Source organism: Garra rufa, chromosome 4 (assembly GCF_049309525.1).
Source record: "Garra rufa chromosome 4, GarRuf1.0, whole genome shotgun sequence".
NCBI classification, from domain to species: Eukaryota; Metazoa; Chordata; class Actinopteri; order Cypriniformes; family Cyprinidae; genus Garra; species Garra rufa.
This window is the reverse complement of record NC_133364.1, coordinates 14,577,730-14,597,772: the sequence shown is the minus strand read 5'-3', so window position 1 is coordinate 14,597,772 and position 20,043 is coordinate 14,577,730. Positions and strand designations below refer to the sequence as shown.

Genomic DNA, 20,043 nt, shown 5'->3' with positions numbered 1-20,043 from the left:
TGAAAGAGCTGGTGGCCCAGTGGTCAGAGCGTCGGTCTACGTACTGGGAGTCCTAGGTTCAAATCCCATATTGGGATGACAGAATGTTTAATTTCACTAGTCTTTAGAGAAAAAAAAGTCAAGAGTTCAAAAAAAAAAAGAGGAATAAGAGTGAAAGAGCTTGTGGTCCAGTGGTCAGAGTGTCAGTCTACAACCTGGGAGTCCCAGGTTCAAATCTCCTAGCGGGATGGGAAATGTTTAATTTAACTAGTCTTTAAAGAAATAAAAAGTCAAAGAGTTCACAAAAAAGAAAAGCAAGAGTGAAGGAGCTTGTGGCCCAGTGGTCAGAGCGTCAGTCTACGTCCTGGGAGTCCCAGGTTCAAATCCCCTATTGGGATGGGAAATGTTTAATTTCACTAGTCGTTAGAGAGAAAAAAAAGTCAAGAGTTCACAAAAAAGAAAAGTAAGTGTGAAAGAGCTTGTGGCCCAGTGGTCAGAGCGTCAGTCTACGTCCTGGGAGTCCCAGGTTCAAATCCCTTATCGGGATGGAAAAATGTTTAATTTCACTAGTCTTTAGAGAGAAAAAAGTAAAAATTAAAAACAAAATAACGCAAAACAGCAAAGTAAGTGTGGAAGTGCCAGTGGCTCAGTGGACTGAGCAAGTACTCCCTGCACGGGAGGTACCGGGTTCAAGCCCCAGACTGGTCACCGAAGCACGGTTGCGTGACGGTCGTTCGGTAGTGCGCTGTGACAAGCTGCAAAGCGGATCAGAGCACGACCTGAAACGAGAGAAGGTTACAGACGAAGGGGGAGTACAGATCCAGACGCTCCCCCTGGGGCTTCCCAGACAAAATCGAGCAGCGGTTATCCAGCAGAAATCAAAATTTTAAGTTTATACTTGTAAAAATTCCAGACACAGGCTAAGTACAAACTTTTTTTTTTTTTTTTTTTTAAATTAAATTAAAAAGCCCACCCACTTTAGGCTCCACCCACACAGCAGCTTATTTTACCTGCAAAACACTCCACCAGGATCTGATCCAATACTCATCAAGCTCCCTCGCTCCACCTGCACATGGAAAAAGGTGTGTTTGGCCCATTTGAAGGTATATTAGTCAGACATTTGCACACACTCAGATGAACAACAGCTCGAGACTCTGATCCGTGGCTGAATCACTGATGGCTGAAGTCGTTGCAATATTACTGCACCACATTACAGCCATTCAGATGCACGCTTCGCTGATTAACAGTCATTTATTTGAAGACAAGCAGCTCTATTAAAATCAAATAAACTGGACCGAACTTCAAACTACAAATCAACCACAGCTTATCCAAAGACAAATCTAAATTTGCCAGATGCACACAAACCTTACTTAAAAAGATTCAACAGCTGATTAGAAGTAAAATTGTGTTTGGAGAACTGAGATCAGAGGATCTCTGAAAATCATGAACGGCACACAAATATCACATTTATCCTTTTATTGAGCACACACTTTACACACAAAAATCACAGTGATCATTCATATTATCATTGTTAAAACAAACGGTCCATCAAAGCATTTACCCAGAGAATGGGTCCAAGCTGGTATAATCAGACGGGTCCAACAGCTCAAAGTTGCATTACAGAAGCAAACGGTGCACTTCACCGAGTCCAGAAAAAAAGTCAAAAGTCAACGAGGATCCAGCAGTTGCTCCCCTCATGAAAGGACGCTCCCCTGCTTCTCCTGCCACCTCCTCGTGATCTCCAGCAACTCTGAACCAGAAATACCCTACAGACAGAAAGCAGAAACTTAAAAACAGCAGACAATTCACTAACAAGTTCTTCCTGTAGGAAACCACAAGTCTCAGACAGACATACAAGATGAAATGTTGAACAGATTGATGTGTTGAAATGATAGTAAAAACTTAAAAGGAGTCAATTAAAATGTACACATACTAAAACTAATCCATTTAAGGTGACAGGGGTACTTGCATAAAAAGAATCACAGATATCCACATCATTTTACTAACATAGCAGGCCGAAGTCATTTACTGTGGATGTGCAATGCCTCATTTATTAGCTATGGTTATATTAAACTTTTAATAAAATCATAAAATATTCAAGGCTTTTTTGACGACTTGATTACCTTTTGTATTTGTACTACAAATACCATGGTTTACAATAACTATCACCATCGTTTTGGGGTTTCATTTATAGTAAAACCATGGCTAATTTTCCTAATTGTATTTGCACAACAAACCAGTGTTTATCATTAGCACAACACACAAATATCCGCTCTCAACATCCAACAGCGTAAACTAACAATAATGAGATACAACAAGGACATGGTAAAAAGTACTAAAATATAAAACACTTCATCGACAAAAATGTAGACTTACCACATTCAAAGAAGACTTCTATTTGCGCCCGTGTTCGTGCAGCTTTTTGTTTGTTACACTAATCTCTATCAGCTGTGGGTTGTTAATCACGTTGTCAACCAGTTTAAAGGTGCATACCGCCACCTACTGTACAGGAGTGTGTAACATCATGTCTTTGTGCCTTTATATTCTACTTATTAATCCGGTATTTTTAAGAAATGTAAATAATGCCTCTCTTGTGTTCCTTATCCCTTCTAAATTACTGCTAGGAACTATGTGCGATTAAAGCAGAACACTCCTTACGTTGCACGATGGAGGTGTGTTTTCGGCTTTTACCAGGGGCGTTGCTAGACCCTTAGTAAAAATCTGCTGTGCCCCAGTAAAATCTCAAATTTGAGTTATAATTAACATTAACATTTTGCAAGGCCACTTTTTTGTGTTGTCTATTCAAAGTCACAAAGGCAAAAGAATAATTAATAGTATTATTAAGATAAAAAAATATTAATTCCTACTCAATGTGTCATAATATCTGGTAAGAACATGATTAAACATGAATTACAATTAATTTAACATACAATGATAATTTAAATACTTTTTTGGGGAGATTTGTAACATTTAAAGGGGTCATCGGATGAAAAACTAACTTTCACATGTTGCTTGAACATTAATGTGTGTTGGCAGTTTGTGTTCACAACCACCCTACAATGATAAAAAAAAAACACCCAGTGGTACTTTTTAATCTTTAAAAGTAGTATTCCCTTTTTAAGATCAGGTCATTCTCAGCTTCGTCATTGTGAAGGCACACAGACAGAGGCCTCTCCCACGATTGATTGACATGAGCGCCTTACATTAGACCCGCCCTCACCGAGCTGAAACAGTCCGACTCCGATCGCCATTGTGTGACTCAGGTGCATTGGAAGACAAGAACGTCTCAGATTGAGCGATTGAGGTGTTCTGTTGTTGAATGTAATAATAAACAAAGCAGTCATTTACTTCTGACATCTGAGCCACTGAAGATGCAGAGGTTTAACATTACTTTCGCTTTTAAGATGAAAGCACCGATCCTGATCTACATATGCGTATATGCTCACGCAAATCATTCATGATGCAGCTTTACCCACAGCAGAAGTGAGTATAAAGTTTTTTTTTATGCATCTTGGCCTTTAATGCAAATGGCCTTTCTTAATAATGTGCTTGTTGGCAAGTTTCACCGCTAAAACCCGGGCAGAGAGGGGCGGGGCGAGCAGAGCTCATTTGCATTTAAAGGGTCATACAATAATTTGCATTGATGTTTTGCAGAGCTGATTTTGACAAGGTAAAAGGGTGTTTTTTTACACTACTAATGAGAATTTTTAATCAAAGTATATTATAGACTTTTCATTAAGACCCTAAAGAATCAAATGAAAATGAGCATCCGATGGCCCACTTTAATAAAAAAAATCCAACAAAAATATTAATTGTATTTAAATACTTATCAACTAATGGCTCTATAAAAACTGAACAAATAATGAATAAACTTTTTGAGGGGAAAACGCAATTTTGCCACATCAATATGCTTCCTCAGATTTGATGGTGAAGTTTTAAAGCCAGCCATTTACCCGATAAAAGTTGTAACTAAAGTAGCAATGTGTGTGCTTGATGCATGAAAACACTGATCATTGACTGTCATGTCAGGCATGCACGTTTGAGCTTCCGTTTACCATATTTAATGTGCATAAGATACAATAAAAATGTAATGTACTTTTCAAGATGAAATAAAATTATAGGGAGTAAAAAGTACTGTTTTTTCTTCAGAAATGTAATCAAGTAAAAGTACAAGTAGTCAGTTTAATTTGTACTTGAGTAAAGTACAAATCCCCCAAAATAATACTTAAAGGAGTAGTTCACTTTCCGATCAAAAATTTACAAATAATGTACCCTTGTCATCCAAGATGTTCATGTTTTTGTTTCTTCATTCGTAAAGGAAATTATGTTTTTTGAGGAAAACATTTCAGGATTACTTTCCATATAATGGACTTCTATGGTGCCCCCGAGTTTGAACTTCCAAAATGCAGCTTCAAAGGGCTCTAAATAATCCCAGCCAAGGAAGAAGGTTTTTATCTAGTGAAATGATAGGTTACTTCATTTTTTTTTAAATTTAAACAATTTAATCTCTACACAGAGTACACACAGAGCTAGACAAGACAAGCATTTGAGGTTAAAAAGTATATAAATTGTAATTTTTTTTTTTTTAGAAAATAACCAATCGTTTTGCTAGATAAGACCCTTCTTTCCTCGGCTGTCATCGTTTAGAGCCATTTGCAGATGCATTTAAACTGCATTTTGGAAGTTCAAACTCGGGGGCACCATAGAAGTCCATTATATGGAGAGAAATCCCGAAATGTTTTCCTAAAAAAACATAATTTTCTTACGACCAAAGAAAGAAATACATGAACACCTTGGAAGACAAGGGGGTGAGTACATTATCTGTAAATTTTTGTTCTGAAAGTGAACTACTCCTTTAAGTACAGTAATCAAGTAAAATTACTCAAGTATTTTACACCTCTGCTCTTCTTCCTTGGCTAACTATTGACCAGCCGCCACTGGTTGTGAGTCCTGAAAATTTCCAGGTGTAAGTTTGGTTACAGAATGCGGTTGTCAGGCCCGTAAATAGCTAATTGTACTGTGTGCGAATGTAACCATATTAAGGACTGTATGTGATTTAGTCAAGTGAGTTTTGCATCAGATCAAATGTGATTTTCAATAACCGAGAGCCCAAACTCATTCTTTTAAATGCAGATTAGACTGTGAATATAAACACAGACATAGGTATTACCTGTGCATGAGCAGATGTCCATAATTACAGTCTGCACACATGCTTCTATTGTGGTGTTATGGTCCAAACATATTCTGTAGAAATGTAAATAAAGACATTACTCCATATTGTAAACAAACTTTCAACTGTACAACACTATTTAGAGTATTCATTTACACATTTAAACAAAAACACTTTTGTTAACAGAATTCAAATAATTGAAGTAGAACTCAGATGCAAAAAATGAAATTGATTAACTAATGTATAATAAAATAAATCATATAGACGTTTTTCCTGAACACGGAAGTAAGTCCGACTCTTAACTGAAAGAATGCTTTGCATTTCCGGTCTGCATTGTTTCTAGTCAAATTAGGGTATATTCCGAGCTAATAAACTAATGTTAAACCTATTAAAATGTTTTTAAAAAGCACATGGCTCCATAGCGCCATCACTTGGCAATGTCGCAATGACCGTCATTTGTCAGTGCCTCACTTTAATGAGTGTGTAGATGACACGAAGCAGCGGAAGGTAGCTACATTAAAAACACATGGACGCTATTTGAATGGGTTCCTATTGAACCGGAACAGAAAAGCATTCAATCTGACGTTAGAATTCGTAATGGCGGCACTCATCGTTTACTCAGGAAAAAGGTCTATAGACAGAGATTAAACGCTGATATTTAACTATCCTATTGCACAGCGAAAAAAAGTTCCCTATGTGTATTGTGAAAGGCTCTACACAAATAAAACTGTCTTGATCTACAAAATGACAGGTTTCAAGACATCAAATTCTACAAAATAAACATGAACTATATAAATTAGTGTCAAGAGTGTACAAAAGTAGGTGGAAAACGTGTTTAACTGCAAATGAGAACCACAAAAATAATATTGACGGTAACATTAAATGTGCCTTAAAGCAGAAGGAACATCAGTTTCACACAACTATCAACAAACATTATTCTGTAGACTATTACTACAATGGCACTACAACATCAGCAGATAAAATCACTATTTCTTATTATTCTACTTTAAATGCTTTATCACTCAAATTCACATTATAAAAGTAAAGCAACAGCTACAGTGCCATACGAAGTTATTCATACCCCTTCATTTTTTTCACATTTTGTTATGTTGCTGCCTTACGTTAAACTACTTTAAATTACTTTTTTTCCACATCAATCTACACTCCCTACTCCATAATGGCAAAGCAAAAAATAGGTTTTTAACATTTGTGCACATTTATTAAAAATAAAAAAACTGAAAAGATCCCGTTGCATAAGTATTCATACCCTTTTCTGGGACACTCGAAATTTAGCTCAGGAGCATTCATATTGCTTCTAGATGTTACTACACTTCGAGTGGAGTTAAACTGTGGCAAATTCATTTTAATGAGTATGATTTAGAAAGACACACACCTCTTAGAAAAGGTCTAACAGCTGAAAATGCTTATCAGAGCAAAAACCAAGTCCTGACAGACTTGCGTTAAGGCAATGATCTAGGGAAGCGTTTCGAGAAAAATCTTCTGCATTGAAGGTTCACAGAAGCATTATCCATAATGGAAGACGAACAACTAGGACTCTAGAAAATGTCTGCCAGCCCCCATCCAAGCTGACAGAGCTTGAGAGGTGAAAAGGTGAGGCAAAGAATGGCAGATAATTGCCAAATGCAGATGTGCAAAGCTTGTCACATCATACCCAAAAAGACTTGAGGCTGTAAAGGTGCTTCAACTATGTACTGAGTTAAGGGTATGAATACTTATGCAATGTACCTACTTATTTCAGTGTTTTATTTTTAATAAATTTGTAAAATTTGCAAATCTCGTTTTTGCTTTGTCATTATTATGGTGTATGGAGTGTAAACATGAATATGAATGAGTTTCGAGTGTCCCAGAAAACGGTATGAATACTTATGCAATGTGATCTTTTCAGTTTTTTATTTTTAATAAATGTGCACAAATGTTAAAAACCTATTTTTTTTGCTTTGCTATTATAGAGTAGGGAGTGTAGATTGATGTGGGAAAAAAAGTAATTTAAAGTAGTTTAACATAAGGCAGCAACATAACAAAATGTGGAAAAAAATGAAGGGGTATGTATGATTCATTTCGCAAGGCGCTGTATTTGTTCTTGTAAATGTCAAAGCCAAAGTCTTGGACAAACCGTCATAAACGACTTCCTTCGTACATGTTTGGTTGTAAAATAATGCTTTTCGGCTTAGAGTTTTGTAGGTTTTAGAAACTTTTAAATAGAGAATGCAGTGTCAGCCAAAGAAAGAGCAGCATCACCAAAATACTCCAGCAAACACGTAGAAGCCCCGCTTTGACATACCAGCAGAATATTACATCCATACAAACCTAATTATAGACTTAAAATAAACAAGGACTGCAAAATAATGCGTGATAGTGACTTTACATAAGAAAAACATTTTATGCGTAACTTACAGGCGAGTCGCGTGTCAGTCGATTCCTTCACTTTATCACAATGTGCGTCGGTTGTTTATGCTGTTAAGTGACTGCCATCTGCAGAAACTGTAGTTTTATGCTCGTAAAACGACACGAATTTGTTGTGGTGACTGTCATCAGCTGTCACGTTGTTTACTTTATATATGGTATTTTCGAGCACTTCCCGCTTCGATCTGACTCTGATGAATCGCTTGCTGTTCTCCCCAATTGTAAGTCGCTTTGGATAAAAGCGTCATCCAAATGAATAAATGTAAATGTAAATGTACTTTGATGTAAAGGTGTCATTTTGAACGTGAAACCTCTCTACGCCGCTCAGTGGAGCGGATGACACACGTACTGAACACTTTCTATCAGACGGTTATTGTACCACCAACTGTAAACCAACCACCAGCCTCACTGCCATTGTTTGATTTAGCTGAGGTGCCTCAAAGTCAGTGTTGCCAGATCAGGTTGACGATTTCCAGCCCAAAAGCTCACCAAAACCCGCCCACTTCAACAAAAACCAGCCCAAATTTTAACTGCCAAAATAATGAGAATTTTATTGCCATGTCAAGGTTGATAAGGACCATTTTTATCTCTTTAAAAAAAGAATAATGACAAAATAAAATAAAGATAAATCAATTTCACAGGAATATGGATCAAAACAGTCCGAAAATATGTGTAAAATGTTCAGAAATCTTTTCAAAGTGGAAATTAACCGATGACTTTAACCCTTGAAAAAACGCATGCATCATTTTCAATGTCCACGGTAAAAAAACATGCTAATAGTAATTTCTGTGCAAAAAGTGCACAATAAAGTGATGAGAAACAAATGTAATGTAAAACCCCGTCACTCAATTTACGTAAAAGACGTAAATTGATTGACAGGTCTCTGTTAAACTAAACCAGTAAGGGTTACGTTAAGCGAAAATGAGTTGATGACTGCACTACACATTATATTTGAGCTCGAACGTACTAAAATAACATGACTAATGATAAAAGCGAAGAAAAAAACAGCTGATTGGGCGTCTTTTAATTTTTTTAAAGCAGCCCAAATTTTGTCTACCCGCCCAATGCGTTATTCTCCGGTCCAAGCCGATCAAAAGAAGCCCAATTGGGCGGGGAACCGCCCAATCTGGCAACACTGCTCAAAGTGATCCGTCGTTAATGTTATTTCCAGTGAAATCCCTCCCCTTTTATTTCCTAATAAGAGACAATTAAAAACGAAACCATTATTTTCCGTCAGAATGTCGCTGCAAAGTTCCTTGCAAACGATAACTGGTTACATTAGACCAAACAAAAAGGATGATAATGAAGAAAACGAAGATGAAGAAGAGGAAATTCAGACAGAATTTCTAGACATGAAGGAGATGAACTGTGTCTCATCTGGAGGATCAGTGTTTAAATCCTCCATGCCGGCGTCCAAAGAAGGTATAGTAATTGATATAATAATCTGGGCTACCAAATCATTGCATTTAATGTGCGGTTTAACCTATTTATTTCTGTTTTGTTTTCTTACTAAATAATGTTTGAAAAAAATGAAATGACAATCCATAAATGTATATTTCTTATGTTTTATTTGACGCAGCAATACTTTGCATGATCCTTTTTGTACATTATACAGAGTGAATTAATCAGTTCGTTATTCAAAATAGCGCGCCCTTTTGTGTTTCCCACAGCATCATCACAGGGCGGTTTCTGACCATTTTGGCGCCCTTCCTCACAACTAAAACAGCAAAGCTTCGAACTGATTATAACTTAATAGTTAAACATTTTCAAATGATATAAATAAGCCTTGAATTTATGTACATTAACTATTTTTGTTCTGTTCACTCCACTGAGCTGTGTAATGTTTTCTGTTATAGCTAGATCAGTGGTTCACACTGCAGTCTTTTGTCATTTGTCTGAAGTCTTCTGATCAAAATAACACAAATGTACAGTGGTTCAACGTATTATTAGCATTGAAAATTAAACATATTTTAAATTTAAAGTGCATGTTATCCATCTCTCTCCCCACCGCTATTAAGTTATAAAGTAAATTATTACCAAATGAATGCGATTACCAAACCAATTCGATTTACAAGTATAAATTTGGTAAACTTTGCCATATAATTCTGTAACATGGGCTTTGATTTAAACGTTTTTAGAGTTAAAATTAATTTACGATTGCAGTTGAAATGACGATTGATGCATTTGAGGATAATAGAATAAATGTATATTTAGATTTTGGATTGCTCTATTGTTTATAACATTTTAAAACCTTACTAAGTCTTTCTAAGGCCCTGATCACACCGAACGCGTCTTTTCGTTCTAAAAACGCGAGGCGCACAGCACTGCCTTGTTTGGTGACTTTTAATAAAAGAGCAGTGTGCTGCGTTTTTTTTTATGTTGCTAAGCAACGACCAAAACAGCTGTCCTGTCAGTCAAATCAAAGGATTATAGCGCGAGCGCTCTAAAATCTTAGTTTTTTTGCTGTTAAGTAAACTGTCATATTAGCAGAAACCCTAAATAATACAGCTCCGGGTTACCCATGACAGACACCAAAGGTTTCTCCTCTATTTCTTGCAGTCTCCGGACTTTTTAAGCAACGGTAAACTTTCATCACCACAACAGAAGGCCCGCCTCTCCATTCATTCGATTGGACAATGGAAAAGAACGCGAATGACGTTGGGCGTTTTTCCGCTCAGAGTTGATTTTTTTTCAACTTCAGGCGCTCAGAGCGCTTCTGCAAAAACGCGAGGCGCAGCAGGCGGCGAAAACGCGAGGCGCCCGGTGCGCATAAGCGGCGCGCAGAACGCTCACTGCCAACAGAAAACCATTCAAAAGAGGCGCCTCCAACTGCTAAAACGCGTTCGGTGTGATCGCGGCCTAAGGCCCCGATCACACCGAACGCGTCTTTTAGTTCTAAAAACGCGAGGCGCACAGCACTGCCTTGTTTGGTGACTTTTAATAAAAGAGCAGTGTGCTGCGGTTTTTTATGTTGCTAAGCAACGACCAAAACTGCTGTCCTGTCAGTCAAATCAAAGGATTATAGCGCGAGCCCTCTAAAATCTTTGTTTTTTTCTGTTAAGTAAACTGTCATTTTAGCAGAAACCCTAAATAATACAGCTCCGGGTTACCCACGATAGACACCAAAGGTTTCTCCTCCTTTTCTGCAGTCTCCGGACTTTTTAAGCAACGGTAAACTTTCGTCACCACAACAGAAGGCCCGCCTCTCTGTTCATTCGATTGGACAATGGAAAAGAACGCGAATGACGTTGGGCGTTTTTCCGCTCAGAGTTGATTTTTTTTTCAATTTCAGGCGCTCAGAGCGCTCCTGCAAAAACGCGAGGCGCAGCAGGCGGCGAAAACGCGAGGCGCCCGGTGCGCATAAGCAGCGCGGAGAACGCTCACTGCCAACAGAAAACCATTCAAAAGAGGCGCCTCCAACTGCTAAAACGCGTTCGGTGTGATCGCGGCCTTAGGCTGCATTTATTTTATTTTTTTTGATAGGTATAAGTAACGTTGATTTTGCATTGATTCACACAACGTATCTGTTGGCTTTTGTTTGAAAGCCAACAATCGTCTTTATGCCAGGGTTATGTAGGGGAGAGCGGGGCACAACCTAACACTTTTTGAATTTCGCGGTTTATGTAAATCCACGTGGGGTTCAGAGTACAATTTTTTTATCCACGTTATTTTCACACTTGTCTAGTACAAATATATCGCTTTGTTTCGTATTTACAGTGTATACGTTTTTCGTTATTTGCCTCAAAAGAAAGGAAGTGAAACGTGACAACATGCCCCGTAGGTGGGGTACATTGTAACATCTGAGGGGCACGTTGTAACACGACCATATGACAGCTTAAAATGTTATCTGATCGAATGAAATAAATATACACAACAAACTAAAATATTTTGTCAGTAAAATACATGTGTTAACTTTTTCAAATGAAGTAATGACGTTTTTAAAAAAAATAAAAATAATCGAATTTTGGAGTTTGAAAATGAACACATCGCAACAATGCTTTGAACGGCTTTGATCGCAACACACAGCTGTACAGTAGTTCAAAACAATGTGGACAGATAGATGAAACACATTTAGACATTCAGAAGAACACTACACTCCTCCACACACAGCTCTAATAGAACACGACACACATAAACCAGCCAAAATGCTTTACATTACTTGAAATAATAACTTCTGAACATTAAACATTGATTGTCAGCCTTTATTCACCTGTTTCTTGAGGTCTCTTATCAAAATCCTTAGAAGTAAATCGTGTAAACTGCACCGCTAATGTCACAGAATAGCATAGTTTAATAACAGTGGGGAATATTGTAACACAGTGTTACATCTTTCCCCAGCTGCGCGACTGGAATATAAAACAGGTTAGTGTCTTCTGCTGGTTTGCGAAGCATTAATAAACCATCTAAACTGATAAATAACAAATTGGAGATTAAAATAATAGCAGATTTGTCTAATTTTAAATGAATATTAAAAACTGAAATGAAAAGTTTACTTCAGCCAGAAATGTACTTTTACTATGGTAAAATAAATATTCAGCGATATCTTCAAAAGGCTTTTGAAATCTGGCGCTCTTTTTTTCTCTGCATAGTGTTGCTATGGCAACTAGTAAACACCGTAAATTTGGTTATGCTAGCATGTGTGGAAATATTTAAACCACGCGTGTTACAATTAACCCCGCGTTAGGTTGTGCCCCGCTCTCCCCTACGTATGGGGCGGAGATATCAAAATAGGGGCGAGGTCCTGTTGGGGTATGGGCGTGTTTGGGTGCTTTCAAATATCAACATTGTTTGACAAAAATTGCTTAGTGCACCTTTAACTGGGAGTTGTTATCATTACATTATCACATTATCATTATCATTTTTATGTTTTGCAGTGTCAATCAAGACTGATAAAAAGACATACAGGGTCAGGGGCCGTTTTCACCTTTGTGATCCATGGTGGGAGGTGACCTGCAAAGTTCGCCGTGGCAATAAGCGCAAGTTTTCTACCATCCCCTCCAGCTATCCCTCCTACAGTCTCAGGACCAATCAGAGTTCAAAGGACCGGTCTCTTGTGTCTCTTTTTCTTAAAGCGTGTGGTGCAAATCCTATGTTTGTTAAGGTCTTTATGAAGAAGTTTCCTATAGCCAAACACATGGAGCTTACCGGTGTGCTGGATGCACTGCAGGATTTTGAAAATTCAGCAGCAAAGCATGAAGCTATGGCTAAAGAGCTCACGTCAAATGTCATTAACTCAGGTTGGACCACTCATCGCATATTTTCATAACACTTAAAACAATTTAGCACTTTAATTCAATAACTTCTTGAAGAACCACTCCAACCTCTACTTAAGTAGATTGTATTCTGTATTTTGAAAAAATACAAATTTAAGTATTTGATGAAAATATTTATCCTAAAATAAAGAGGCATGGTTATTAGAATGTGAAAGAAAAACAACTAAAGCCAGTTGGTATATTTATTACATTTATTTCAGATGATTGAAAATGTGTTAACATCCAAACATCCTGTCATTAATGATTTTTACACAAAACAGTTATTATTTGATTTCGTGTCTGACATGATTGTTAAAAATATGCCTGTGCTTTTTCTGTGAATTTTGTTTTGAAAAACAGCCGCTTGGACACATGTGGAAGTTGCCAGAATGTACCCTGAAATCATGAAATACTTACCAACATTGTTACCAGGCCAGTTTATGGACATAATAAGCGATGGAAAAATGAAAAACTCAAAGGACACCATTGAAGAAACTCAAAATCAGCAGAGTAACATAGATGTATTGGAGAATCTGGAGGAGTTGATTAAGACTAATGTTTGGAAGTTGGGCTTCAACTATGTAAGCCCAAAGCTGTTGTTTTTTTCCAAATATATTTTGTTTTGTCTCTAACCCCTCTTAGATCTTTCAAGCTTCATTCACCTCAGCACAGTCCTTCAGTCTGTTCTACTTGTCCGTCTATTCTAAATTTCAGACAAAGCCTTCCTTCTCTAATTTTTGGATGTTGCTGAAACATTTTTAATAAATATTATCTGTTTAGTATCTTTTTCATCTGGGTGTTGTCTCAAATTGATCGTTTTTTTTTTTTTGACAGATTATGTTTAGAGAATTCCGTATGATCAGATGCGAAGCAAAGCTTGAGGCTTTCGAGGTTTGTAATTTGCTCAGCAGAATGACTGCGGAGCAGCGTAATGGCTTGCAGTTGTATGCAGAGCTGAAAGACTACTGCAGAGTTACTGGCAGCACATATATTGAACGGAAGATGCTGTTGGAGAAGATGCAGCAGTGGAAAATCGAAGATGATGGCCTCTTGTTTCTTCACAAGCATGGCATACTGATACAGGAGAACAACAAGGTGGCACTTCAAAACTTCTTCAGCTACGAGAAGGGCATTGCTGAAAGCATGAGGGCCCTGCTTGAGGGAGAACCCTGGATAATCCACTTGGACGTGAAAGAGGTTCTTCAAAGGAGATTAAGGGAGATGTTTTGTGATGACTTAAATGACTGTGCTATAGAGTTAGACCAGGATCATGTGCGAGCAGCAGAGATGATATGCACCAACCCGGTGACAGTGATCAGTGGGAAGGGGGGTTCTGGGAAAACCACAGTAGTCAGCATGGTGTTTAAGGAGACCATGGAAGAACAGACCAACCAGAGTGACAGTGATGAAAAGCCTCCTATTGAAGTTCTCCTCACTGCTCCTACAGGGAGAGCTGCTTCACTTCTTACTAAAAGAACCGGCTGCACTGCATATACTTTGCACCAGGTATAGCCACATTGTACACGTACTGTCAAATAAATATCCTGATAATTTACTCGCTCACATGTCATCCAAGATGTTTATGTCTTTCTTTCATTAGTCAAATATACTGCTTTTGTTTTGGAAACCATTGCAGGATTTTTCTCCTTATACTGGACATAAGTGTGACCCAACCTCCAAATTGCAGTTTCAATGCAGCTTTAAAGGGCTTTACATGCTGCATTGAAACTGCAACGTTCAACCCTTCCACTGAAGTCCACTATATGGAGAACAATCCTGGAATGTTTTCCTCAAAATCCTTACTTTCTTTTTGACTAAAGAAAGAAAGACATGAATTTCTCTTAGATCAGTGATTCTCAACTCCAGTCCTCGGGGCCCACTGCTCTGCACATTTTGTATGTTTCTGAATCTGACACACTCAGTTCAGTTCATGGATCTTTCTCCTAACGAGCTGATTATCTCAATCAGGTGTGCTTAATGAAGGAGACATACAAAATGTTCAGAGCAGTGGGCCTCGAGGACTGGAGTTGAGAATCACTGTCTTAGATGACATAAGTAAATTATCAGGCCATTTTTTATTCTGGAAGTTAACTAATCCTTTAAATTGACTCCTGCATGATGTTTCTTCTTTGTACGTTTGTCATTGTAGGTTTTATGGAGTTTTATGAACAGAAAAAAAGATAAAAGTCCACAAGAATGGAAGTTCTCGAATGTGCGGGTGCTGGTGGTCGATGAGGGGAGTCTAGTGTCTGTTCAGATGCTTCACTCCATTCTCAGCATGCTTACCAAACATGCAGAACTCCAGAAGTTTGTCATTTTGGGTAAAGGCAAACTGAATCAAATATTAGTTATGGAAATAAACAGCTGCATTTTATTAATTTAGTTTTGTGTCTTCAGGAGATGTGAGGCAGTTGCCCAGCATTGAGCCTGGAAACACACTGTGCGATCTATTTGAAGGTCTCAGGAAGATCCGGTGGGCCATTGAAATGCGGACCAACCATCGTGCCGAGTCTGAGCTCATCGTCAGAAACGCTGAACTGTGAGCAGATAGTTTATACTCTGAACCAGAGATCTTCAACCCTGTTCCTGGGAACCCACTATCCTGAAGAGTTTTTCTACAACCCTAATCAAACACACCTGAAATGGCCAATCAAGCAACTCAAGACTGCTTAAAAATTGCAGACAGGTGTGCGTAAGCCAGTTGGAAAAAAACTTTCCAGGAGAGTCCCCAGGAGCATGGTTGAAGACCTCTACCTAATACTTACCCTGAACCTCCCCATAAATCTTACCTTGTAATGTAGTTATCTTATATTACAATACTTTTTGAGTATGTACACTTTAAGTACATTGTAGACACAGATAATAATGCTACTTACTTGCTCAATCCTAACAGCAGTTTAGTATTCATACCCCCAGTTTCACAGACAAGGCTTAAGCCTAATCCTAGACTAAAATGTAAATCTGAGCTGTTTCAGCTGAAAGAAACTTGCACTGACTGATCTTAAAATATATCAGTGCCTTTGCTTTGTCTCAGGATGCACATCGGTAATGTTCTTTAAGCAAGTTTATAAAAAATTACTTAAGGCCCGGTTTCACAGACAGGGTTTAGACTAAGCCAAGATTAGGCCAAAGTACAATTAGGAAATTTAAGCAATTTTCATAAATGTGATTAGAATAAAAACATTACTGGTGTGCATCTTGAGACAAAACAAAGGCACTAATATATTTTAGGATCAATCAGTGCAATTTTATTTTAGTTGAAACAACTCAGATTTACATTTTAGTCTAGGACTAGGCTCAAGCCTTGTCTGTGAAACCGGGGGTAAATGTCCTAATTGAACTATGGCCTAATCCTGGTTTATTCTAAGCCCTGTCTGTGAAACCGGGCCATAGTGTTGTTGTTATATTTGTATTCATAATCTTTCAGTATCTCGGAAATGGGTAAAAAAAGGCGTTACAGTCCTCTGGAGTTTGATGCCACCATAAATATGACAAGCCCATCCAGAGTGCCATTTGACAAAAGGTTCATTTTTGTCATAATCAGTGAGAAACAAGATGGTAAGTGAGCAGTTTACAACACAAGTTCATTATGAGATGGAAACGGAAGCAGCTCTAATGAGCAAAACTTGTATTTGTAGTTATTTGACATGCAGTTAATACAATTTTTTGTCGCTTAGCTCTCCAGGAAGCCATTAAATTCTTACTCAAGGAAGCTCCTGGTCTCGATGATCATAAATCATCACAGATTGTGGCATTTATGAGGTAAGACCTTATTCAAAGGTTAATAAAAGAAGCAATATCCTCACACTGCTTCTCTTGTTTACATTTAAATCATCTTCATTGCTCAAACACAGTTGCTGCGTCCCAATTCACATACAATCCGTCCTAAATAGTATTCGAAAATAGAATTTGTATGTCCTAAATCGTAGTATGTTTAAAAAAGTATTCCAAAGTTTCCCGGATGGTCTACTACTTAAATAGCCTGGCAAGCCAGACCCACATAAATGTAGGGTCTGGGCACTCTCCATAGACAGGGCTCAACCGGAGGGGTGGGATAAACGGTTGTCTTTCAAACTCCTCTCCACGCAATAGGATAGCGCTACAACCAATCAGAGACTTAGTCTGTCAGGTGACGTAGTCAGAGCGACGGAGATTTTTAACGAAAATCAGTGCACTGTGCAGTCTGTCAGCCAAATAATTAACATAGATGGGCACTAAACCTTTAAAAGTAAACAAAAACATGCACAGACAAATCCAAATTACACCCTGCTCTGATGTAGTATACGCAAACACCGGAAGGGGAAATCGGTGAAAAAGTCCAGGATGAGTTTGCGTAAGCAAACGTAATCTTTTAGCTTTAAATGGGTTTGAACAACCAGGATAAACGCAAGTAATTACCATTTTGAATAGCCGCTATATCCACAATCTCTGTGCACTGTGTGAACAATGAGTGTCGTATACACGCCACAGATCGTTTCCGGTGTTTGCGTATTCTACACCACAGCGCGTTCACATGTGACAAGCTCCTGCTCAGGACAGATGGACGTGGCTGTGTATCCAAAGTAAAAAATTATATAAATACTGTTCAGTTTTCCACGCGTAATTCACAGAACCAGGAATTCATGTCTGACGGAACTTATGGTCACAGGTCAGTCGTCATCATGTTAAGCCCGCCCACCGACTCGTGATTGGCCCGGTACATCTTGGATTTTTCGGAATTTTAAGTGAATTGAGAGTAACTAGACTGACCTTGGAAGCAAATGTAATTTGCTGCCGCTAGGGGCGCGTCTAGATTCTAGGCTACTACTTAAAGGTTGTATCAGCGATTTCAAGCCTGAAACATAAACTGTCAAATTCAGCTGACCTTTCTTCACGATCCGCTCGCTGCCTGCCCCATAAATTGGCTGTAAAAAAAACGTGTCTCTGTGTTCAGCCTAGGGTCCGAGATATGCCAAAAAAAAACAATCGGTGCTACCAACCATTCCACAGCAAAACAAACAGTGTTCCAACCAATCACCGTCAGGACTTTCGCTCTGCCTCCCTCACATCCCTGCACCAGTACGAAAGTCCACAACACCAACCCCCCGACGGTGATTGGTTTTTTAACGACCGCTTTGACATGTCATAGACAGACTTTAGCTGTCATTACTTACAACCCAAAAACCTCCATTGCAGCAAATGCAATTGAGTCCCAAATGAATGGTTACCTAGAATTATTGCTGTTGCTTTCAGGAGGGACTGTCAGTTGATCAATGAGGTTTGCTGCAAGCATTATTCAGATCATGTTACAAAGTAAGTAAATCATAATACTTTCAATTTCACCACCTTCATTAGTTCCTTTTTGTATCCCAGTTTGTTTACATTATTTGTTTCCGTTAGGACTCATGAAAATAAAATATACTTTCAAGTGGGGGATAAAGTTTGCTGCACAAAAACTGGCTACATATTTAAAAAAGATGATGAGGATATGCAAGAACAGCCTGCACATGATGTTGCTGAAACTTCCCAAGTTAATCCAAGTACCCAAAGAAAAAATGAACAGAAGAAAGTGAAAAAAGAAAGAATGTGCAATGGGGAAATTTTCTTCATTAAGGCGGTGAAGTGTTTGGAACAATGTCTTGATTTAATGTTTTATTGTTTTGTTTTATTACAAAGTCTTTTAATCTGAAATATCTGCTGTTAGAGTAAACTTACATTAATTGTGAGCAATAATTACCTGAATTGGTGCATTTTTATAATATTTTACAAACGATCACAGGATGTAACCGAAGATGATTTAGGAGCAAAACGCAAAACAAGACGCTACCTGACCCTAGATGATGAAAACGGACGTGTGGTGACTTCTAACTACAGTAAACTACAGAGAGAGTGTAAACTGCGCCATGCTTGGGCAAGAACCATTCACACCTTTCAGGTCTCTACTTCACACATACACACTTGATGCTCTTTGTTCAATAATTAACACCTGCTGGTATTAGCATCTGTCTGATCACTTGTTTTGTCTTCATTTTAGGGCTCAGAGGCAGAAACAGTTGTCTATGTTCTTGGAAATACTTTTGTTCAAAACTGGCAGCACGTGTACACTGCAGTGACACGCGGTCAGAAGCGTGTGTATGTGGTGGGTAGAGAGCGTGATCTAGAAGGAGCCATTGAGAAAAGGATCACCTCTCGTAACACGCGATTGCGAGGCCGTGTCAAGGAGATAGTTGCCCAACAAGGTCTTGAAGTCTCTTTCACACAGTCTGATTGCAGTCCAGCCCCAAAGCGTCACAAGGCAACCTAATAAAGGTAACAGAGTAAAATCTGTAAATGATCAAAAGTACATTGTTATTGTTTTTAACCTATGACCTACTCTTGCTCTAGCAAACCACTTTAGAGGAGCCATTGGAAAGTGCAAGCTGAAACTCCAAATCTCACACAAAGGAGCTTCTCTGACAATTCCTAATTCAAGATCTAATGTAAACCTGTGCAAAAACAAAGTCTCAGGATGTTGACTTTAAAACAAATGTAAATTCAATGGAAACTACTGTTCTATTTCGATTTCAGTAATCATATAATCAATTTTTTTTTATTATTGTTAACTTTCTGAAAATTATAGTCTTAATGCATTTGTATGACTGACTGTGCTAATGACATTGTAAGTGGCACTGTGTCCACCAGGTATATGAATATTCCTGTATGTGTTTTTGCTATGCTTTTAATATTCCAAATATTACTCATGTAATCAGTGTGCTTTCTGTATTGTTTGTGTGAAGTTTGAATTATGCCTTCTTTCCTTTTTATTATTACATATTTCAAGAAAATATAATGTATTTGTTCTCATCTCTATTCAACTTTTTGACTGTGGACATTATAATGATTTTTGCTGGCATGTTTTTATTATTATTATTTTTTTTTTTAGCATTATTACTTTAAATTACTGTAAAGGCATGTGCACATCTAACATTTGAGCACAATTATCAATTCACAGTAAACATTAAATGAATATTAAGAATTTTTTTTATTTCTGTATCACATTTCTGATGACATTTCTGCACAATTATCAATTCACAATAAACATGAAATGAATATTAAGAATATTTTCTTCTGATTTCTGTATCACATTTGAAATACATGTTTGATATATTCACTCGTCTTTTGTTTTATCTTTCCACTTCAGAGGGTTTTTACAATGCTTTATCAATCGGCCATATTGGCGGCAGTGAATGTAAAAAATGC

General features: G+C 37.9%; 1 protein-coding gene and 1 long non-coding RNA gene across 2 annotated transcripts; one reads left to right on the top strand and one right to left on the bottom strand.

Moving 5' to 3' along the window:
* Positions 1-1,440: 1,440 nt before the first annotated feature.
* LOC141333642 (uncharacterized) lies at positions 1,441-7,947 on the bottom strand. Its single transcript, XR_012355409.1, has 3 exons — positions 7,565-7,947; positions 5,150-5,223; positions 1,441-1,745 (listed from the first exon to the last, which is right to left on the bottom strand). It is a non-coding gene; the product is annotated as an uncharacterized lncRNA (long non-coding RNA).
* Positions 7,948-8,811: 864 nt separating this feature from the next.
* On the top strand, positions 8,812-19,689 carry LOC141333639 (DNA helicase B-like). Its single transcript, XM_073838696.1, has 13 exons — positions 8,812-8,995; positions 12,448-12,810; positions 13,186-13,406; positions 13,660-14,331; positions 14,975-15,146; positions 15,223-15,364; positions 16,253-16,383; positions 16,503-16,587; positions 18,058-18,117; positions 18,205-18,421; positions 18,584-18,739; positions 18,839-19,113; positions 19,189-19,689. The coding sequence occupies exons 1-12, from the start codon at positions 8,812-8,814 to the stop codon at positions 19,106-19,108; spliced, it is 2,673 nt and encodes an 890-aa protein (XP_073694797.1). The 3' UTR covers positions 19,109-19,113; positions 19,189-19,689.
* Positions 19,690-20,043: the final 354 nt, after the last annotated feature.